Source organism: Protopterus annectens, chromosome 9.part0 (genome assembly GCF_019279795.1).
Source record: "Protopterus annectens isolate FY-2018-M chromosome 9.part0, PAN1.0, whole genome shotgun sequence".
Taxonomy (NCBI): Eukaryota; Metazoa; Chordata; order Ceratodontiformes; family Protopteridae; genus Protopterus; species Protopterus annectens.
In genome coordinates, this window is record NC_056743.1 from 1,004,372,832 (window position 1) to 1,004,392,932 (window position 20,101).

Sequence of the window (20,101 nt, forward strand, 5' to 3'; positions counted from 1 at the left end):
AATGCTGTTTTTTTTCTTTCCTCCCCTGCGAAGAAGGCCCAAGAGTTTATGGCTGTGCCACACTAGAAGAATGTACAGTACAGTATCCAAGCCCAGACCATTTTGAATTGTCTGTGCTTTAGGACTCCCACAACTCACAATAATTTTAGACATCTCACAGGTTTTACAGTGGACTGTGGGATGTCTTTGGCTGCATAGTCATTTCTTGCTCATTTGCATTTACCATGTAGGAAGGGTTTTGGAAGACTGGACATTTCCCCACAGCCAAACATGTAAGGCACCTCTTTAGACTGATGCGTTAATGGCAGAATAAGTAGCATATTGTGTCCCCTTCACAAGTTAGGGAGAGGTGTTTCTCCCTGGAGCAGTGGGCTTCACATGCAGCAGTGTTGGTCACTGTTGATATGTTTAAAAAAAAAAAACACACGGCACAAATATCATACCCAGGTGCAGAGGAGTATTGCATGTCTAGCAGGAAGCTGTACAGATTTGGAGTGTTGCATTCTCTGCAGATTACATGCCGGCAGAGTGACAGGGCTGGCAACTCCGAGTTTTTCTTTCATTTCTTCCTGGCATCGAGGATTCCAGAATCACGTTTGTCTCAGTTGTACTAAAAGACATTGACCAGTTTGTCATTCAGTGGAACACAGTTCTCCCTGCATTTGCTTTGTGTTCCAGGGCAAGGAGAACAGAGTGGTAGATGCATTCTCCATCCCAGGGCAAGAGGAGAGACAAACAGGCAATGCATCATCATTCAGCTCCCTCTCTACTGGGCTCATCCAGCATCTTGGCCACTTAATTAAACCCACACTCCTCTAGGTCATAGTCAGGATCTGCTCATTAGAGTTGGTAGGACAGATTTGTTCTCATAGTTTGAGAGGACTGTCAATGGAATACTATAGGATACTATCTTCTTGGTTCATCCATCTGCAGACTACTGTTTGAATTCCTTTTTAGTCAAGCAAGTACATATATATCCTTGTAAATGTTGTAGGTACCAGATCATTACTTCATTACTGTTTATCTTGATTTGCAAGAAGTGTGGTTACTTTGTGGTTGGAGAGAAACTGGGAGACTTGTGGGGGGGGGGTTTGAGGGGTGTATGTGCACTGTCCCATTACAGCATATGGAATCATGCTTAAGCTCTGGATCATTTGAGTGAGAGAGCTTCCAAGCAGAGAATACTGAATTGGAGATAAGGAGGAGATGAAATCCAGTTCAGAACCACATGTAAAGGGGTTCCATTGCCCATCATTTAATATAGTAAGAAAATGTCTATTATTTCCACCCACTATAGATTGCTTTTGAAAATAGGCACATATGTCTTGTCGTCAGCAGTCAGTGTGAGTTAGATGTGTATGTTTGACAGTAAATCCATTGCTATTATTATCTGTGTGAAGCTTCGTGGAAACATCAGTGGCTACCTCATTGCCAAAGGACAAGGTCAGTGAACAGTTAAAACCAAAAGTACTTCCATCTCGCTTTGAAACAACACAGAATGACAAAGTATAGGATTTGAGACCTTTTACCATACTCTTCACATGTGTAGGTTAACCAGCATAGGGTGATGTGAAGTTCCAAGGGTTCCACCTAAGCTTAGTGATTAGTACTCACCCTGTTAGGTGCCAGCTATATGGCAGTTACACAGGAGGATGACAAGTATGTTAAAAGTGATCATATTTAACCAGAAAGGATGTGATACTGCTTTCTTACATTCATCGTTCATAGGTGTATACCAGGCTAATGACCACTAGGGCCCTTAAAAGCCTAACCATGCAACCCAAACATGAGCCACAAATTTGATTTATATTTGATTTGTAGGGGCTGATTTACTGACCGCCTCTGTCTGTCAGACACACAGGAGCCAGCCCAGGGGTGAATTTCTGATTTCCCATCTACTTGGACCAAGTTGCACTTAAATAGGGATGGGGGAACTCTGCTTCAAATGGGGAGCCTCTTCCACAGAATGGGAATTCTTTTGAGAAACATTTGTCTCTCCAACATGCTCTGATAATGTTGAAATTAAAATTTAGGTATTTTAATCTAGTAGTTCTGATGCTGTTTGTTTTGTGGATGTGCAAAAGATTCATCAAAACAGGGCCCAGGAATGCCTTGTATGCTAGGGCAAGATCACTTCTCAGAAGTCTGTATGATATCAAGTAAAGAGATAGGGCTTTGAGGTGATCAGTGTGTAAGGCATTATGTTCACTCCCTATATCCTTTTTAAGGAACCTTTCTGGATGGTCCAGTTGCATGTGTCTGATCAGGTACATACCGAAGAGGGTATATGATGGGCAGGAAGAGGCCAAGTACAGTGGTATGATGATGTCTGTGGACACGGATGCCATTTCCTTGCATAAAATGAGTAACATAAAACGATTTGCTTACTACCTTGGACACATGTTCATCGAAGGCTAGGTTACTATCCACGAGTTCCCAGATCCCTGACTAGTGAATTAACTTTTAAGGTTTTTTTTATTGATGATATAGTTACCTGGGGTGACAGACTTTCCAAAAGGTTCAAAGGTTCTATAATACATTTCTTGGTGTTGAGCTTTAAGCCATACATTTTGCATCAAGTATTTGTCTGTATTAGACATTACAGAAAGGTGTTTTCATTTTCGAGGGATTCAGTGACTGCTCCCAGTATGCAACCCTCTGTGAAACTGGTTAGCCATATGCCTTCGACATTGGCTTTGATATCTGATAAGTAGATGCCAAAGAAGAGTAGGCATAGCACAGAGTCCTGGAGGATTCCTCTGGTGACTCTCATCTTTGTAGGTTTTGTAAACATCTGGGCGTAATTAAAGTCTCCCATGAGTAGGGTGTTAGGTTGGATGGTAAATGTCTCCAGTAGGTTCGAGTATGCATTGTGAGCTTTTTGGGGCATGAAGGATGACTTATAGCTAGGATAAGGTGCAGAATTTTGTCTGTGGTAATCTGCACGAGGAGGAACTTCTGCATATCATCCTGTTTGACCACCCTGGAGGTATGGTTGTTGTTGATGTATATTGAGACCTCTACCTTTATCCCGTGTTTGTGCAGCTACTGGTCTGTTTGTGGAAGGCACTGAAACCTTACACTGCTTAGGGTACTCTCTGCTGCTTTAAACCAGGTCTGTGTAGCTGCACAGATGTCTTTATTCTCAAGTGTGAGGAAGGCTTGGACAGAGTTTAGTATTTTATTTAGACTCCTCACTTTGAGCAGCAACACCTTGAGGTTCTGTTGTGTTGATTTTACTATGTCAGTAGGTTCATTAATTTGGACTTGCCTAAAAAAGACACTGCTGGGGCAGAGACGGCTTTAACCAGAGTTTGAAAGCCGGGGGGGGGGGGGGGTGTGTGTAGACCATCCTTGGTAAAGCAACATGGTGTGTTGACCATGTCTTCTCAAGCTGGCATATATCCGATCCCCTTAGAATGACGACAGAAAGACAGGCACTTGTTTGAATAATTTTTTTGCTCATATTGTGGCACCATCCTCAGTGATAATGTGCTGCTGAATGCCAGGCTTATGCCATCCTGAAAATACACAGCCTGAAAGCTCCATAATGTATCTCATCGGGTCTTCTTCAGAATGTCGACCATTCAGAATGCCGACTTTCATATGGCCGACACCATATGATCGACATTCCGAAAGACTGACAGCCTGAAAAAGCACCATTTACCTACCTGTAAAAACAGTAAACCTGTGTTATGCAGGGGGTCAAGCCCCCCTGCACCCCCCACACCCCCTGCTACTTAAATATTCTCACTCCAAGATCGCACTACAGTGCAGGAAAGGGGAATCTTCCAGTCCCACACTGTAGCGGGATCTCCGCTATCATTTGTCGGCCTTTCAAACGTTCGCTCATATGGTGTCAGCCATATGAGTTTCGAACATTTGAAAGTTCGAACAAATGAAGGGCTCCCATCTCATCATATAGTCCAGCGAGATGCATCTCAGGTCATTTACACCTGCATGAACTGATGAATCATACTGGTACCTGTGGCGTAATGAACTGAGTGCATGTGTGAGTTGGCATATCCTGGCTCCAGATAAGCAACTAACAGTTGCCCTTCTAACCAGGCTGAATAAGGAGGAGATATCAGTTTATCTTACAATGGAGTCGTCTGTGATGAGAGTTCATGGTAACTGTCTTTACTTGCCTTAGGGGCTTTGTGTTTGGGGCTCCAGTGAGACTGACAGTACTTGTGGAGTTAGATATTTTTTTCTGAGTGCCTTTGGGCTTGCTGAAGTGTAGCTTTGACAATGGGTGGTCTAGGTGATCTTTAATGTTTAGGAAGATTACTTTCAAGTGCCTTAGCATACCTTAGTCTGTGTGTGTTGTGTGCTATGTGAGGTGGGTGTTGTATGTGTGGTTTCTACAACATGATTTGGACTTGTATGTGAGAGTTTGGCCTCCAATGTTATTGTGCAATTACCCATTTCGCAGACTGTCTGATTCTTTAAGGATTAAGTGGCTGTAAGTAAACATGAGACAGTTGCTACATTTTCTCAAGATGCCCATATTTACAAAGCTGGTTACAGAGAAGTTAGGAAATTGCATAGCCATACTGTCCAGTCCTTTAATTTATGAGCTACAAGGGGATGGTTTTTTGGGGTTAGAAGGCTATTAAGGTTGATTTGTTTGTGCAGACTAGTAAGGGTGCTTTATTGGGGCAGATTATGCTAAACAGTACTAAATTCTACTAACTGTAATGATTACAGAATACTGAATTCTACTAAATCTGTAGGTATTGCCACTTGAAGCCCAACTAGCTGCTGTAAGCTTGCTTTGTGTGACTAGCGTAAGTGACTGGCCTGTTAAAAGTTGATATTTTAAAATCCATAACAGTGCTTTTGAAAAATTCCTCTTTAGTAGGTGTGCAGCACTTCACTAATATCTCATGTAGATATTTTTTTTGTCAACAGCTATTGTTGCAGTTCATTTAAAGTAAGACACTTGTATATTCTTAACAGTCGTTTAGCAGCATGGTGTCAAGTCTGCATTATTATTTCTTGATTTATAAGATTTCTGCAGATGTTAAGGGGGTAAACTGTTGGTTTCTGTGATGGTGGTACTTTGTCAGCTTCTTACATCACAGAGCATTCCCAGCACGTGAACATCCCCAAATATGGGGTTTAGCTTAAATAAAGATTTTTGAATTGAGTAGTACAACCTAACCAGAGTTGTAATAGATCACTCAGTAAAGTAGAAATGTATCATTTGAATCTTTGTTTTTTTGTTGTTTCTGAGATTATTTTTCCACATGTGCCTACAACCCCCCCCCCCCGCCCATATGAGTAATGTGCCCATTCAATCTCCTATTACACTAGCCCTAAGGCTACTGGTGAAAGTAGTTATCCAAGTAGCAACTGAGAATATTTGTTACCCTGTACTGCTGCTTCTACTTTGCTTTCACCAGTTTGGGGAGTGCTCTCTTCCCAGTTGCCCAAATTGCTGTCCCCTACCCCAACAAGTGCAACTGAATGCCTTCAGATTAAAGAACTGCACAGTGTACCCCTCCTCTTTACGTGTTCAGTTATGGCATAGTGTGGTAGGGACTTCTTTTAACCCTTTCCTCAGCAATTCTCTGATATCTGTGTAGCTGTTGTGCTAGCACTGTTTTTTGTGTCTGGGTATCTTGGTCTGTACAGCTTTATGCTGAGGCACCTTCTTTTGTTTGACCCTAATCATGCATCAGACTAGGCTGTCTTCCCTTTCTTTCAGCATTGACCACTCAATTCCACTCTCTCCAGATCCAGCTCCTGGGTCACTATACATTTTGAGGTATTTGGATTGGAGGAAGGGCTTTGTCCCTCTCCACCACAGAGCTGGCTGTCATTGAACTAACCACTGAAAAACTATATTGAGCAGCCTGCTGCAGAGCCTTGTTATGAGTATCTAACATGATTTCAGCTTTTGTCAGCAGAGTGAATTAGAGAAGGTATTGCTTGTTTAAGAATCAGTAACAGACAATTAATTAAGTAAGTATCCTTTAGGAAGTCATCCAGCCATGGTAACTGTCATATTCAGAACACACCCCTAAGAGTTGACCCAGTAGTCAGTGACTTGGAGACACAGACAGTGATCCAGCCTTCGACTATCACTTGTCTACAGTAGTGAGGAAGTCATTCTCTGTTGTGCAACTTATAAACAAAGGTATGGCATCTAGGTTCAAGGAGGTCATTATTCCACTGTATTTGGCATTCATCAGACCTATCATTGAGTACAGTGTCCCCTTTGGTATGTGCCTAACCAGGCACATTCAGCAATTGGAATGTCCACAGAGGTTCCTCACCAAAATAATGTAGACCATTAGTAACATGCCCTATGCAGACTGCCTCAAGGCCCTATCCCTGTATTCCATCAGGCTGTTAAGGGAAGATCTATGCTTGGCATACAAGCCATTTGTCAGACCCCCAGCCTTGTGGACCTACTGCATGTACACAAAATAGACAACATCAGAATTGCCCATTCTAAAGACTTGAAACTTGCCTGTGGCATAAATAGTACTTGTTGGAGAGCCAGTTATGTATCCTAGAGGTTACTTCCCCTCTGGAACAGTCTCCCCATCCATGTGAAAGAGTTCCTCCCTAACCTAGTCCAAGTGTAACTTAGTCATTTGGAAGGGGAACAGGAATTTCATCCATGGTTTGGCACCTGTGTAGCTAATGGACATAGGCAGCCTGTAAATAGTTAATCTACCAGGCCCCTGCTTGTAAATGTTTCATGTTCCAAGCCCTTGCTTCCACTTATAAAGGGTACCAGCGCTTGACAGAGATTTGGGATGCATGGCTAGACTTAAAAAGGGCCTAGTGGTCATTAGCGTAGTACACACATTTGAACAGATTTCTGCATGTGATGGATCTGTGTTATTTATGGAGGCAGCGCCAGTTTTATTGGTTAGCAGTTCACAGTTGTGCTCTTTTTATAGGGCATCTGTGAGATTCTTGTGAAGAAAAGTCACATCTGAAACAGTTACAGAAAGCAGCTCCGTCCAAATTTGCTGATACTTTGCAGTGCTAAACTTCTTGTGTGATTGGATCAGGGTTTGCACAGGCCTGTTAAGTGGCAGGTTTTCTCTTAAGTGATGATTCTGGTTATTCTGAAACTTAGTACAGTTACCAAGATTTCTCATAAAATCTGCAACTTTTACTATGCAGTGTCATACAGTTAAGTGCATGTAGTAATTGCCCAGCAGGTACTAGGTAGCCTTAAGTTAATTTTTCATTAAAACTAGTATTCTGGTTGTAGAGTCTTCATACAAGACCATGAAGAGGTTTGCATTTTGCAGTCGTGATTACATTGGTTATAATTGTGCCAGTCACTTCTTTCATCAAGATTTTTGTGTATAGTTTGGGTTTTTGTCATATTTCATTAAAATGTCCATATGACCATCGCAGTTCGCATACTTGACCTTGGCGTTGTCTGAGTAGTTTTATACTGTAGTAATGGCTGCTACTGTGGCATTGAGAGTAATTATACAGAATGCTGTTAGAAGATGAAAAGCACAGAGGACAAACATTAACAGTATTTCTGAGGTGGCTTTGTGTCTCTCAAATAGTGAGGAATCCAGTTAACACCTGTCCACCTCTTTGGAGGCTATGAAAAATATATTATACTTACACCCCGTGCACCCCACTTCAGGGGTGCGCATCTCAGGATGTTGGCAGCACCCATCTTCTGATTGAAAGCCCAGATTTCATCTTTGACCAGCCTGTGTGGTGCTGGCTTCCAATCTGAGATTAATTTTGACTTTCAGGTTTCTTTTATTTTAATATATGTTTCCATGCACTTTTCTTTCTAGGATGGAGAGTGATGATGACAGTGACATCCCTGACAGCATCGTCCCTGCATCCTCTCCAGAGAGTGTACTAGGAGAAGAGACACTGCGCTTTCCTTTGCTGACTGATGTGAAGGAGGAGCCAGAGGACCGGGCAACCTCACCAGTTATTCCAATAATTCCCCGAAGTTGTATACCAGGTTTGTCCTACAGTGAGGTAGCTCAGCTTTTTGTGAGACTTCATGAGCAAAGCATTTTCTTTCTTGCTGGTATAACGATACATATTTTTTTAATAGTTTAAAATGTTATGTTTTCAGATATTTCTTTTGTTTTGAATTTCATTTTAGTTGGAGTCTTGTGTCATAGTATTGATAGGTAAAGGAATGTGTATATCTGTAGAGCACGACCAAAAATGTCAGCTTATGTTTTCTCGTTTTCACAGTGTTTCATGACACCACTCCTTTTGAAAATACAGAGTTTGCTGCTGAAAATTCTCTTAAGGGAGTACCTTTAGATAAGACCTGGGAGAAAGGAAAAGGAAAGGAAGTTTCTGTAATGCTGACACTCTCTACAACAGCTGCTAAGGTAACAATTATGGGAGATCATAGTTTGCCGTGTGTATTTTTAGGTGAAATGCCTCAAGTTTGTCATATTGAATTAGTAGCATTATTTGATGAGCTTAACTGCCAGTGTAGTTCCACTTGCTGTGCAGAGAATATTTGTAATTTGAATTAGTTACATATCTGATTAGCTTAATAATTGATGTTATGTTGTCCACATCTCATCTTCCTTCTTGCTAGTTGAGTTCGGAGCCGATCCTCGGCACCGACTTGGCCCGTATACTATAGCTCAAGAGCTTTTACTGGCTTGAGGCTAGCCCCTATCCCAACATGCCTAGCAGTAGTTACCCAGATCTTGTTTGCTGCCGAGATTGCTCATACTGGCTCAGGCTAAGTATTTTCTTCTTCTTCTTGTTTTTCCAATAATTTTTTTGGATTCAGATAGCTAATTTCTGTTAGTTTAGTGAAAGTCTGTTTCGTCTTAGACTAGCGCTTTTCTGACCTTTCCACTGCTGCCTTTTTGTTGTTGCTGTGGCCGTCGTTTTCCGTTAGGCCTAACTCATTCCCTTGAACCCGTTTGACTTAGAGCGTCCCCTTTTCTTTCAGTCCCGTCTTAGTTTAAGGGTCTTTTTTCTTCTTTTCCCTTTCAATTTCCTTATAGGAGCAGCCATTTAAGTTAGAGGCTCTCCTGGGTTGGGGAAGTCGCCATTTAACTTAGAGGCTCTTCCCCTACCATCCTTTCTATTTTCCTGTTAAAAAAGTTTATTTTAGTGTTGTTGTTTTTGCTGCTGTTGGTGTTTCTCTTTGGCACTGTTGTGGTTACTGCTAGCATGTCCAAAGATCCTCAAGAGTCAAAACCTTCAGGTTTTAAAAAGTGTGACTCGTGCTGCCAGATGATGTCCCTTACGGACGGGCACACGAGCTGTGTGCATTGCTTAGAGGCTGTTCACCTGCAGGACTTATGTTCTATACGTCATGCTTTTAGTTCTCGGGTCTTGCAAGAAAAAATTAGTTGATTTTGCGAGGCTTATTAAAGAGCCCCTTTGTTTCTGCTGAGGGTTCCTAGCCAGTAAAAAAAACAGGAAAAGTCCACTAAGCCATCGTCTTCATCGGCTCCGACTTCGGAGCCATCTAAATCTAAGGACAAACCTGCGAGTTTGTCGGATCCCAGTGTTGGTTCCGACAAAGCTGTTTCTCCGGCGGCTCCATCAGTGGTTTCGGAGCCAGTCAGGACTCGCGAGAGAACCAGGTCTCCCTCTCTGGACCCGATGCGGTCTGTTCCACAGTCCCCGCTGTTGCAATCTGTGGCAGGCAGTGATTTGTCTTCCTCTCATTTCTCTTGATCGTCCAGGAGTCTTTCGGATCATGATGTGGAGAGGGTGGTGAAGAGGCTTCTCAAGACACAGGCATTAGCTAAATTATTATCAAGCCCAGCCCACAAGGAATTGTCGCCAACAGCCCAACCCACACCATTATCAATTCTTCCTCAGATTCCTTTGAGTTCAGAGCCGGAGTGCATGGAAGTCATTGTGGTGGAACCGCTGGCTCAGGTTACCACTGGTCTATCAGTTCCGACTACCGCTCTGATCTCTTCGTTGTCTAAGTCTATTGAGGGATCTGGGGCCAGATGCTCTCTCATCGGCTCTGGTGGGGGAGTGGCATCGGACCCTTGTCCGACCCCGCTCTTCCTCTCGGGGCATCGGTGCAGGTTAGCTCTGCTCATACATGGGCTTCGGAGCCATCGCCCTTGGTTCGGAGGAGATCTCCAGGCTCTTTGGAGCCGGGGACACTTTTGGGCTGGGACCGTGGTGCCTTTGAGGTCATGAGGAGCGTGCTGTCCTCTGAGAACATTCCACCCTCAGCTCCATTGGCTCCTTCTCTTTCGGTGCCTGAGTCTGCCTCCGATCCCCCCCCCCCCAGGCGTAGGGAACCCATGCTCCAGGATGCCCCATTGGGCAACCCCACTTCTTCCGAAACCTCCCCTAAGCACCCCTTGGAGGAAGTCCCTCAGAAGAGAAAATGCAAGAGGAAGCATTTGGACTCCAGTGAGTCTCTCACTTCAGACACAGACTTGGAGGACTCAGAAGGGTCCCCACGGTCCCCCCCTCCTCTGAGGATGTCTCTTTTTCAGACATCCTTGAAATCTTTAGAGGGGTGGCTGAAATCCCTTGCCCCTTCTGAGGACGAGTCTGTGTACCTGGATGCATTTGGTTCCTGACCCTCCACCTCTTGGGTGTCACCGCCTTTCGACCCTCTGCTGGCCTTAGTGGGTCTGAAGGAGTGGAGCTCCCCAGAGACTATGGAACCAGTTCCAAGGAGGCCCAATAAATTCATAACTGCTCCAGAGGATAGGTCTTTTCTATCTAAGGATGTGCCTGTTGAGGCTGTGGTGGTGGCGGCAGCCACCAAGAAAGAATTAGCGGTGACTACTTCTGTCCATCCGCCGAACAAAGAGTTTTGTGCGATGGACAGGTATGGGAAGCATATGTTTGCTTCAGCAGCCTTTACTCTCAATTCGCTGAATTATTTGTCCCACTTTACATGCATATCCAGGGGTTGCAAAATTCCTTTCTCCCAACCACCCCTACAACAAATCAGCACTCAATCTCAGATGTTCCACCCAGTCTTCGGGATCAAGCAAACCTAGAAGTTCAAAGGTTGCTAGAAAAAAAGAACCATCCAAGAAGTCCCCGCAGACCAAATCGAATCCGACACTTACTCAAGGTTCTTTTTAGTTCCAAAAAAGACAGGGGACTCCTTCATTACTTAGGCCTAAATCTCGATCCATGTCTAAAAAAACAACGTCCAGGCCACATGCTCAGGCCTCTATGCCTAAAAAACAAATGATAAGAATGGCTGATGATCTAATAACTCTAATCAGGGGTAGCAAACCCCCCCCCCCATTCTAAGAGGCCTAGGACTGAGGTTGATTATGAATCTTCTGATCAGGATTCTGTTTTTTCTGACTTCTGATTACCTGGATTTGTCCTTACTTACTTATGAGGATTCTGATGCAGAGGACTTTACTCTCTCTGCTTCCCCTCCTGAGGATTTTTCTTTTGGGGAACCTTACATACTCTAAGGGAGCATTTCCACTGGGAAAGCCAGGATTTTTCTGATTCAAAAAAGAGGCTTAGGAATTTCCTTCTCCTACCTTAGCATAGGCCTTTAGCTATTCCTCCTGTACTAGACATTGTTGATGATGCTTTCGCGGAATCTAGTTTGGTCCCTGATTCCCTGCCTCCTGCTCCCAGAAAACTGACAGATACTACAGGGTCCCAGAGTCCCACAATTTCCTTTTCAAAAACCGTATTGCAGATCCAAAGACTATTTCACAGGGGCCCAAGGGCATTAAGGCTTCTTATGCTAAAAATCCTACCCCTTCTGATAGAGACTCCAGGGCGCTGGATAGATTGGGTAAGAAGGTTTACACTTCTGCAACCTTGGCCAGTAGGGCTTTAAACTGCCAGTTTCATATGTTAAAATATCAACAACATGTTATTGAACTGCTTAAACAGAAAATTATGTTGATTCCTGACTGTGTGGAAAATTACAGGATTTGATGCATTCTACTGAACAAGTTGGAAAATATACTATGCAATGTGGTTTTGATTCATTAGAGGCCTCTTGCAGGGCTGCTGTTACTGGGTCTGTGCTCAGAAGGCATGCTTGGCTTAAGGAGCAATCGTTGCCTGATCATGTTAAAGCTAAATTGTTCGATGACCGCCTGTTGGGCAACAAGGCTGAGGAAGTTCTTAAAAAGATGGAAGATAAAGCTAAATCTATGCAAACTGTTAAAGATTTTTTACAAGTTCAGCCGCCTAGATTTAGTAGGCACTGGCCCTCTAAGAATTGGTCCTTTCCAGCCCCTTCCAGGTCTTTGCAAGCCAAACCCAGACGCAGCAAAAACCCCAGATGTTCTTCGTGTTTCACTGTTGCAGTCATTACATTTGGGTAATCTGCTGGCAGGTTGCCCTCAGTCGGCCTGAATAACAAAGTCTTGGGTCCTGCGTCAGTTTCTGTCTCCTCTTCCATAATGTCAGGTCATCAGGGGTATAAAACATGCAGCTGACGCCATTTTATTCGTTTTTTCTTGACGCGCAGTGCCCGAAGCAGAAGCAGTTCGCAAGTGCCGGTCGGCCGACTCGTGAAATTTTCCCATTCGAGTTTCAGAACTGAAGTCTTCAAACTAAAGCTAAGTACCCCGTTGGGGAAACTTTTTCTTGCTCCTTACTGATGTCAGTAAAAGTTAATTACTTTACTTGTGGGAAGCAGATACCTCATAAGGATTTCCATTTGTACTGTATTCCTTGCCTAGGCCCAGATCATAATGTACCTTGCTGTCGGTTTTGTGCTAGATTTAACCAACGCACTATTAAGCGTCTGTATATTTTTTGCTTCTGAATATTTTGGTTCACGATTTAATTATCCTGAAATGTCGTCTGTTAGCAGTCCGACTGCCGGAGTTCACAAACAAAGCAAAGAAAAATACAGACACAGACTGTCGCGGTCCAAAACCGACAAAGCATCTCCTAAGCCAGTTGCCAGTTTGCCGGTACTCAGTGAGGTGCTTTTGCAGCCCCTGATACCCACTACTTTTGAGTCACAGGCCTCTACCGAGACCCATTTGGAGTCCGGTATGCCGCGAGATTCTCTAAGAGTATTGAACCCGTGGATGTCTCTCCCTTGGATGTGTCCAGAGCCGCCGAGCAGGCACTGGCTTTTGAAAGTGTTTTCAGGCCTCAATTTTATAGTAAACTGACGCCAGCCTCAAAAACAAGGTCAAAAACTCATTTGTCCAAAAAACCAACGCATGAGCCACGTGCTCAGGCCCCTATGCCTAAAAAACAGATGATCAAAATGGCTGAGGATTTAATTACCTTGATGCTAAGAGGCCTAGGCAAGGCACTGAATATGAATCTTCAGATCAGGATTCCATTTCTTCTAATTCCTCTTCTGATCAGGAATTTTCTATTCCACCCTATGAGGATTATGATGCAGAGGAATCCATCCCATCTGCATCTCCTCCTGAGGATTACTCTTTTGGAGAGACTTTGCATACTTTAAGGGAACATTATCACTGGGAGAGTCAGGACTTCTCTGAATCAAAAAGGAGGCTTAGGGGTTTCCTTCTTCTTCCTCAGCATAGGCCTTTGGCGCAATACCTCCTTTGTTAGACATTGTTGATGATGTGTTTTCGGAATCAAGCATGACTCCTGATTCTCTGCCTCCGGCTCCTAGTAAGCCAGACAGATATTACAGGGTTCCTGACTCCCACAAATTTCTATTCAAAAATCATGCTGCTGATCCTGAGACTACTTCTCAGGGTCCCAAGGCTGTAAAGGCCTCTACAGCCAAAAATCCTATCCCCTCTGACAGAGATTCCAGGGCGCCGAATAGATGGGGAAAGAAGGTTTATACGTATGCAACCTTGGCAATCAGGGCCTTAAACTGCCAGTTTCATATGCTTAAATATCAGCACCATGTTATGGGCTTACTGAAACAGAAAATTATGTTTATTTCTGATTGTGTGGAAAATAGAGTTAAAGGAATTGCATTCAGCAGAACAGGTTGGAAAGCATACTTTACAATGTGGTTTTGTTTCCTTGGAGGCCTCTTGTAGGGCCGCCGTTACTGGCTCTGTGATTAGGAGGCATGCCTGGCTCAAGGAGCAAAATCTGCCTGATCATGTTAAAGCTAAATTGTTGGATGCCCCTTTGCAGCATGATACTCTGTTTGGTAATAAGGCAGAAGAGGTTTTAAAGAAAATGGAAGACAAAGCTAAATCTATGCAAACTGTAAAATATTTCTTGCAAGTGCAGCCACCCAGGTTCAGTAGACACTGGCCTACTAAAAATTGGTCCTTTCCTGTGTCCAACAGAGCCACTCAAGGCAAATCCAGGTGCTCAAAAGGCCCCAGATACCAATCACGGGGTTCTTACAGGTCAAAGCAATGGGGTGCCTCCACCTCCAAAACTGGAGGAAACAAAGCACAACCCTACAGTAAGCAGTCTCAATGACTTTCCTCTACCATCACCAAGCACTTACCTTTTGGCAGCCCCCTTGGGGGGAAAACTAGCACTTCATGCTCAAAATTGGTAGTTAATTACCGAGAACAAGTGGGTATTAAACATAGTATCCCAGGGGTACAGATTTCATTTCCATACTTTGCCAATTCCAAACGGATGGCCGGATCTGCCACAAAACCAGTGGGCAGAGGCCCAGAAACAACTCATGTCCCTCATGGATATGGGGGCTATTCATCCGGTACCAGAAAAGGAAAAAGGACAAGGTTTTTATTCAAGACTTTTTCTGGTACCTAGAAAAGATAATTCATGGCGTCCAATACTGGACTTATCGATTTTGAACACGTTCCTGGGCATTCCAAAATTCAAAATGCTGACTTTACAACAGCTACTACCTATGCTAGGCAGGAATGCTTGATTGGTAACTCTAGGCTTAAAAAGAGGCATACCTGCATATCCCAATAAGGGAGTCATGCAGAAGATACCTCCACTTCAAAGCAGGTTTTTGCATTACCAATTCTCTGCACTGCCCTTTGGCTTATCTACTGCGCCCAGGGTCTTTACAAAGTGCCTGGCACCAGTAATTGCATTCTGCAGACAGAAGCATTCAAATGTATCCTCATCTGGACGACTGTCTCATTCAAGCAGAGGACAAGGACATTCTTCTTCAACATCTGGCGTTTGTAAAAAGGCTTCTAGCATCCCTAGGGTACACAATAAATGAAAAGAAATCACAACTGGTACCCTCTCAAATAATTACATTCCTGGGTGCAAGCTTGAATACAACTGCCCAGATGGCTTACCTTATGCCAGACAAACAAAGGCAACTGACAACATACTTCAAACAAATGGCAACAAAAACCCAGTTATCTGCAAGACAAATTCTGCAGGCTTTGTGGTTCATGGCATCCTGCATTCTACTAATTCCATATGCAAGACTGCATATGAGGAAACTTCAATGGTACCTAAAAAAATTATGGAGTCAACATTGTCACAGTCTGGAAACAATGATTCCTCTCATTCCCTGCCTACAACAGGTGTTTCTTTGGTGGGCAGAGGCATGTCACCAAAACAAGGGACTGACATTCACTCTACCCCCTGCCCCCCAAACCCTAACTACAGACTCATCAGACTATGCTTGGTGGTGGTGGTGGTGGGGGGGGGGCATGTGGTGGGGAGATGCATTGGAGCCCAAACCAAATGCATCTGCATATCAACCAGAAAGAGATGCTAGCTGTTCAGAATGCTCTGACAGCCTTCAAGGACTTACTTCATCCAGGACAGCTACTGATAAAGACGGACAACACCACAGTTATGTGGTACATAAACAAGCAGGGGGATACACATTCCTACCCCCTTTGCAGACTAGCCATGGCCTTGTGGAACACAGCCTTGACTTACCCGATACATCTTCAAGCTCAGTTCCTGCCAGGAAAACAAAATACTCTGGCAGACGACCTAAGCAGAAATCTTATGGACCCGCATGAATGGAAACTGGATCCACAAATCTTCAGCATGTTAACACAGAAATGGGGGAGCCCAGACATAGATCTATTTGCCTCTCCCCAAAATTATCAGTTGGACAAATTCTGCACAAGAACTCAACACAAAAAAGCATGGAAAGTGGATGCCCTGTCCTTCAGCTGGAAAAACCTATCAATCTATGCCTTTCCCCCTCTGCCTCTACTCTCCAAGGTCTTACTGAAAGTCAGACAGGAAAAACCAAAAAGGATCCTAGTGGCTCCGGACTGGCCTCGCAAGCACTGGTACCCACTTATAAGGAATATGTCTCAACTTCCTCCATGGTACTTGCCTCAAATGCCTAATCTACTGTCTCAGCAGAACAATCAAATTCTGCACGCTCAGCTCCAAACTCTGAGTCTTGTAGCATGACTGATCAATTAATTATTCAAACAACACCTCTCAGTAAATCTGTGATGGATGTCATTTTGAAAGCCAGAAGGCCTAGCACTAGAAAATCTTATGCTGATAAATGAAAGAGATTCTGTGCTTGGAACCAAGCACAAGGAACAGACACAGCAAAGCCCAATATTCCTCAGATTTTACAATATTTGACTGAGATGCTTGACAAGGGCCTATCTTTTTCTTCAATAAAAATCCATGCCTCTGCCATCTCGGCTCATTACAACACAGAGCCTCCCCTCTTTTCTCATCCTGTGCTTAAACAGTATCTTAGAGGGGCCAAAAATTTAAGGCCTCTCAGAAGATGACAAATTCCTGCATGGGACCTCAATTTTGTGCTGGAAAAACTCACCATGCCTCCTCCTGAACCAGCAGCTACTGCGGATATAAAATTTCTATCTTGGAAAACAGCTTTTCTCTTGACAGTCACTTCAGCAAGAAGGGTTTCAGAACTACAGGCTCTCATGGCAGTGGAGCCTTTTATTATATTTTAGCCGGACAGGGTGTCCCTCAGGATCAATCCTCCTTTTATGCCTAAGGAGGTATCCAGTGTGGCTCTTAACCAGACCATTCACCTGACAACATTTTACCCAAATTCGCAGAACAAGGGGGAGCAGATTCTGCATTCATTGGACGTACACAGACAACTAAGATTCTACTTAAACAGGACCAGATCTCTAAGACTGGTAGCATTTGCTGCAGGGTCAGAGGGGAAGGCTATATCAAAGCAGACGATTTCTAAGTGGATAAGCCACTACATTCGATGTTCATCGTGTTACCCTGCTGCAGTCATCACACTTGGGTTATCCTGCCATCAGGCGGTCCCGCAGTCGGCCGGAATTCCAACGTCTTGGTCCGGCGTCGGTTGCTGTCGCCTCTTCCCTGACGTCAGTGTGCCAGGGGTATATATATTGCAACCGACACCATTTTCTTCAGTCTTTCTTTCCGCGCAGTGCCCGAAGCAGAAGCAGTTCGCAAGTGCCGGTCGGCTGACTCCTGAGATTTTCGAATTCGAATTTCAGACCGAAGTCTTCTATAAAGCTAAGTACCCCGTTGGGGAAACTTTTCTTGCCTCAGACCGATGTCAGAAAAAGTTAACAATTGTATTTCTTGTGGGAAGCAAATACCTCATAAGGATTTTCATTCTTATTGTATATCTTGCCTAGGCCCAGACCACAACGTCATTTCTTGTCATTTTTGTGCTAGGTTTAATAAGCGTACTATTAAAAGACGCTTTGATTTCGCACGACACTACTTCGATAGGAAATTTAACTACACCATGCCGTCGGAGCAACCGACTACCGGCGTGCACAAAAAATGCAAGGATAAGGACAGACAGCCCAGGCCTAAGCCAGATTCCGTGGCCTCGGCTGATCCGGTCTCCGGTTCTCCAGTCCTCAGTGAGGCTTCAACGCAGCCCCTGACTACCGTAGATCTGGAACCCGAGACCGCTACGGAATTTTTGACGGAATGCACCAGGCTGACGCAGCCATTTAGTTCGGGCCTTTCCGACGACATTGCTGAAAAAAACGTCGGTACTTCAGAAACGCCATCGGTTTCTGAAGGCATTTTCAGACCGACGACTCTCACCATTAAAACGTTTTCTAAATCAAAGACTCCTACTAAATCTAAAAGGACTGCTCTTCAGTCTCCTGTTCAAGGCCCCATGCCTAAGAAACAGATGCTCAAAATGGCTGAAGATTTAATTTCTTTAATCAGGGGTTCCCAGCCCCCTCCTGACAAAAGGCCTAGACAAGAGGAAGATTATGCATCCTCTGAACAAGTGTCCATTTCTTCAGACTCCTCTGAGGACCAAGATTACTCCTTCTCTCCTTATGAAGATTCTGATGCTGAGGGACTCTCTTCCCTCAGCTTCTCCTCCTGAAGACTACTCCTTTGGGGAAACTTTACAAACTATGAGGGAACATTTTCACTGGGAGGGTCAGGACTACTCTGACTCTAAGAAAAGGCTCAGAGAGATGTCCTTCAAGGATGCATCTGCAGTCTTCACAAATGGGTTGTCCTGTCGTCAGGCAGCCCTTCGGTCGGCCGGATTCCAAAGTCTGGGTCTGGCTTCGGCTTGTGTCGCACTTCACCCGACGTCATTGCGGCAGTTCTTCGGGTATAAAGGCATCAGCCGACGCCATTTTCCTCAGTCTTTCTTGCCGCGTGGCGCCCGAAGCAGAAGCTGTTCGCAAGTTCCGGTCGGTCAGATCCAGAGATTACTACTACCGAATATTACTTCGAAGACTTCTAAAAAGCTAAGTACCCAGTTGGGGACTCTTTCTTGCCTCAGCCGATGTCAGAGAAAGTGAATAACTGTTTGTCTTGTGGGAAACAAATACCTCATAAAGATTTCCACTCCTATTGCATACATTGTTTAGGCCCAGACCACGACGTAGCAGCTTGTCTAGCCTGTGCTTCTTTTAACCGACGGACGCTTAGACGCCGGGTCGGAGTTTGCTGAACAGATTTTGGCTCCGATTTTGCATATATTATGCCGTCGGATCCTCCGACCACAAAGTACCAAAAGCAAAGAAAAGGACCGACACTCGCGGTCGCGGTTTTGGCGAAACCGCGGTTAAGCAAACCACGAGTGTCTCGGTTTCGCGAAACCGAGCAAGCGGTTCTTTCTTCAGCGAAATCATGCCTTCTACCGAGGCCTCTTCTAACCTGGTAGAAACGGCTTCTGAAATCCAACCTTCTGTTGCAGTTTCACAGGATTTATCAGATACCATTCCCCTGGATATTTCTACCCCTGCACGTGGAGCTGCTAGGCCTCCTGCAGCAATGTCTATTAAGGCCTTTGCCAGGGCTAAAGCAGCCAAAGCATCAAAAACGGTGCCTGCCAAGCCCCCCTCTCTCAGGCCCAGCACCAGCTCCCATATGCTTACTTTGGCTGAGGATCTCATCTCTTTAATTCGTGGAGCCCAACCTCATCCAGACAGGGCCTCTCTCCCTCCTCCAGAAAAAAGGCCTAGAGCAGAGCCCCCTGAGCCAGTATCCACAGATGATTCCTCTGATGACTCAGAACATACAGACCCTCCTGAGGCTGCTTATTCTCCTTACGAAGACTCGGATGCTGAGGAGTCCATTCCTTCAGCCTCTCCTCCTGAGGAATTTTCCTTTGGGGAAACCTTGCATGCTATGAGGGAACAATTTCAGTGGCAGGGCCAAGATTTCTCAGACTCCAGAAAAAGGCTTAGGACCTTTCTACATTTGCCACAGCATAGGCCTTTAGCTATACCTCCAGTACTTTCTGTTGTTGATGATGCATTTAATGATGCTTGCACTGCTCCTGATTCATTACCTCCGGCTCCTGCTAAGCCCGGTAGGTTCTACAGGGTCCCGGACACTCATCACCATTTAAATAAGGCTCCTTTTGCAGATCCAGAGACTATCTCCCAGGGTCCTAAAGCCGTAGCAGCTACTTCCACTAAAACCCCTCCCTCTGAAAGGGAATCCAGGTCCTTAGAGAGATGGGGTAAAAAAGTTTACACCTCTGCTACTTTGTCAGCTAGAGCTTTGAACTGCCAATTTCATATGATTCAATACCAAGAGTTTATGCTTGACCAGTTGACTAAAAAGCTGTCCTCTGAAGAATCTTTAGATAAGAAATATATTCAAGAAATGGTACATAACATACAGCAGGTTAGTAACCATTCTTTAAAATGTGGCTATGATGCACTGGAGGCTTCCTTTAGATCAGCCATGACTGGCACAGTTATCAGGAGGCATGCATGGCTGAAAGAGCAGGCATTACCAGACCATGTCAAATCAAAGCTTTTGGATGCACCTATGGACAAGGTCAGTTTATTTGGTT

General features: G+C 44.4%; 1 protein-coding gene across 1 annotated transcript in view; it reads left to right on the forward strand.

Annotated features, from left to right (window-relative positions):
- Window positions 1-20,101, forward strand: part of KMT2D (lysine methyltransferase 2D) — a 3,358,270-nt gene that overhangs the window by 3,002,133 nt on the left and 336,036 nt on the right. Inside the window, exons 43-44 of the mRNA XM_044082193.1 lie at window positions 7,794-7,969; window positions 8,212-8,354. Coding sequence (XP_043938128.1) covers window positions 7,794-7,969; window positions 8,212-8,354 — 319 coding nt within the window. The remainder of the gene's footprint in view (window positions 1-7,793; window positions 7,970-8,211; window positions 8,355-20,101) is intronic.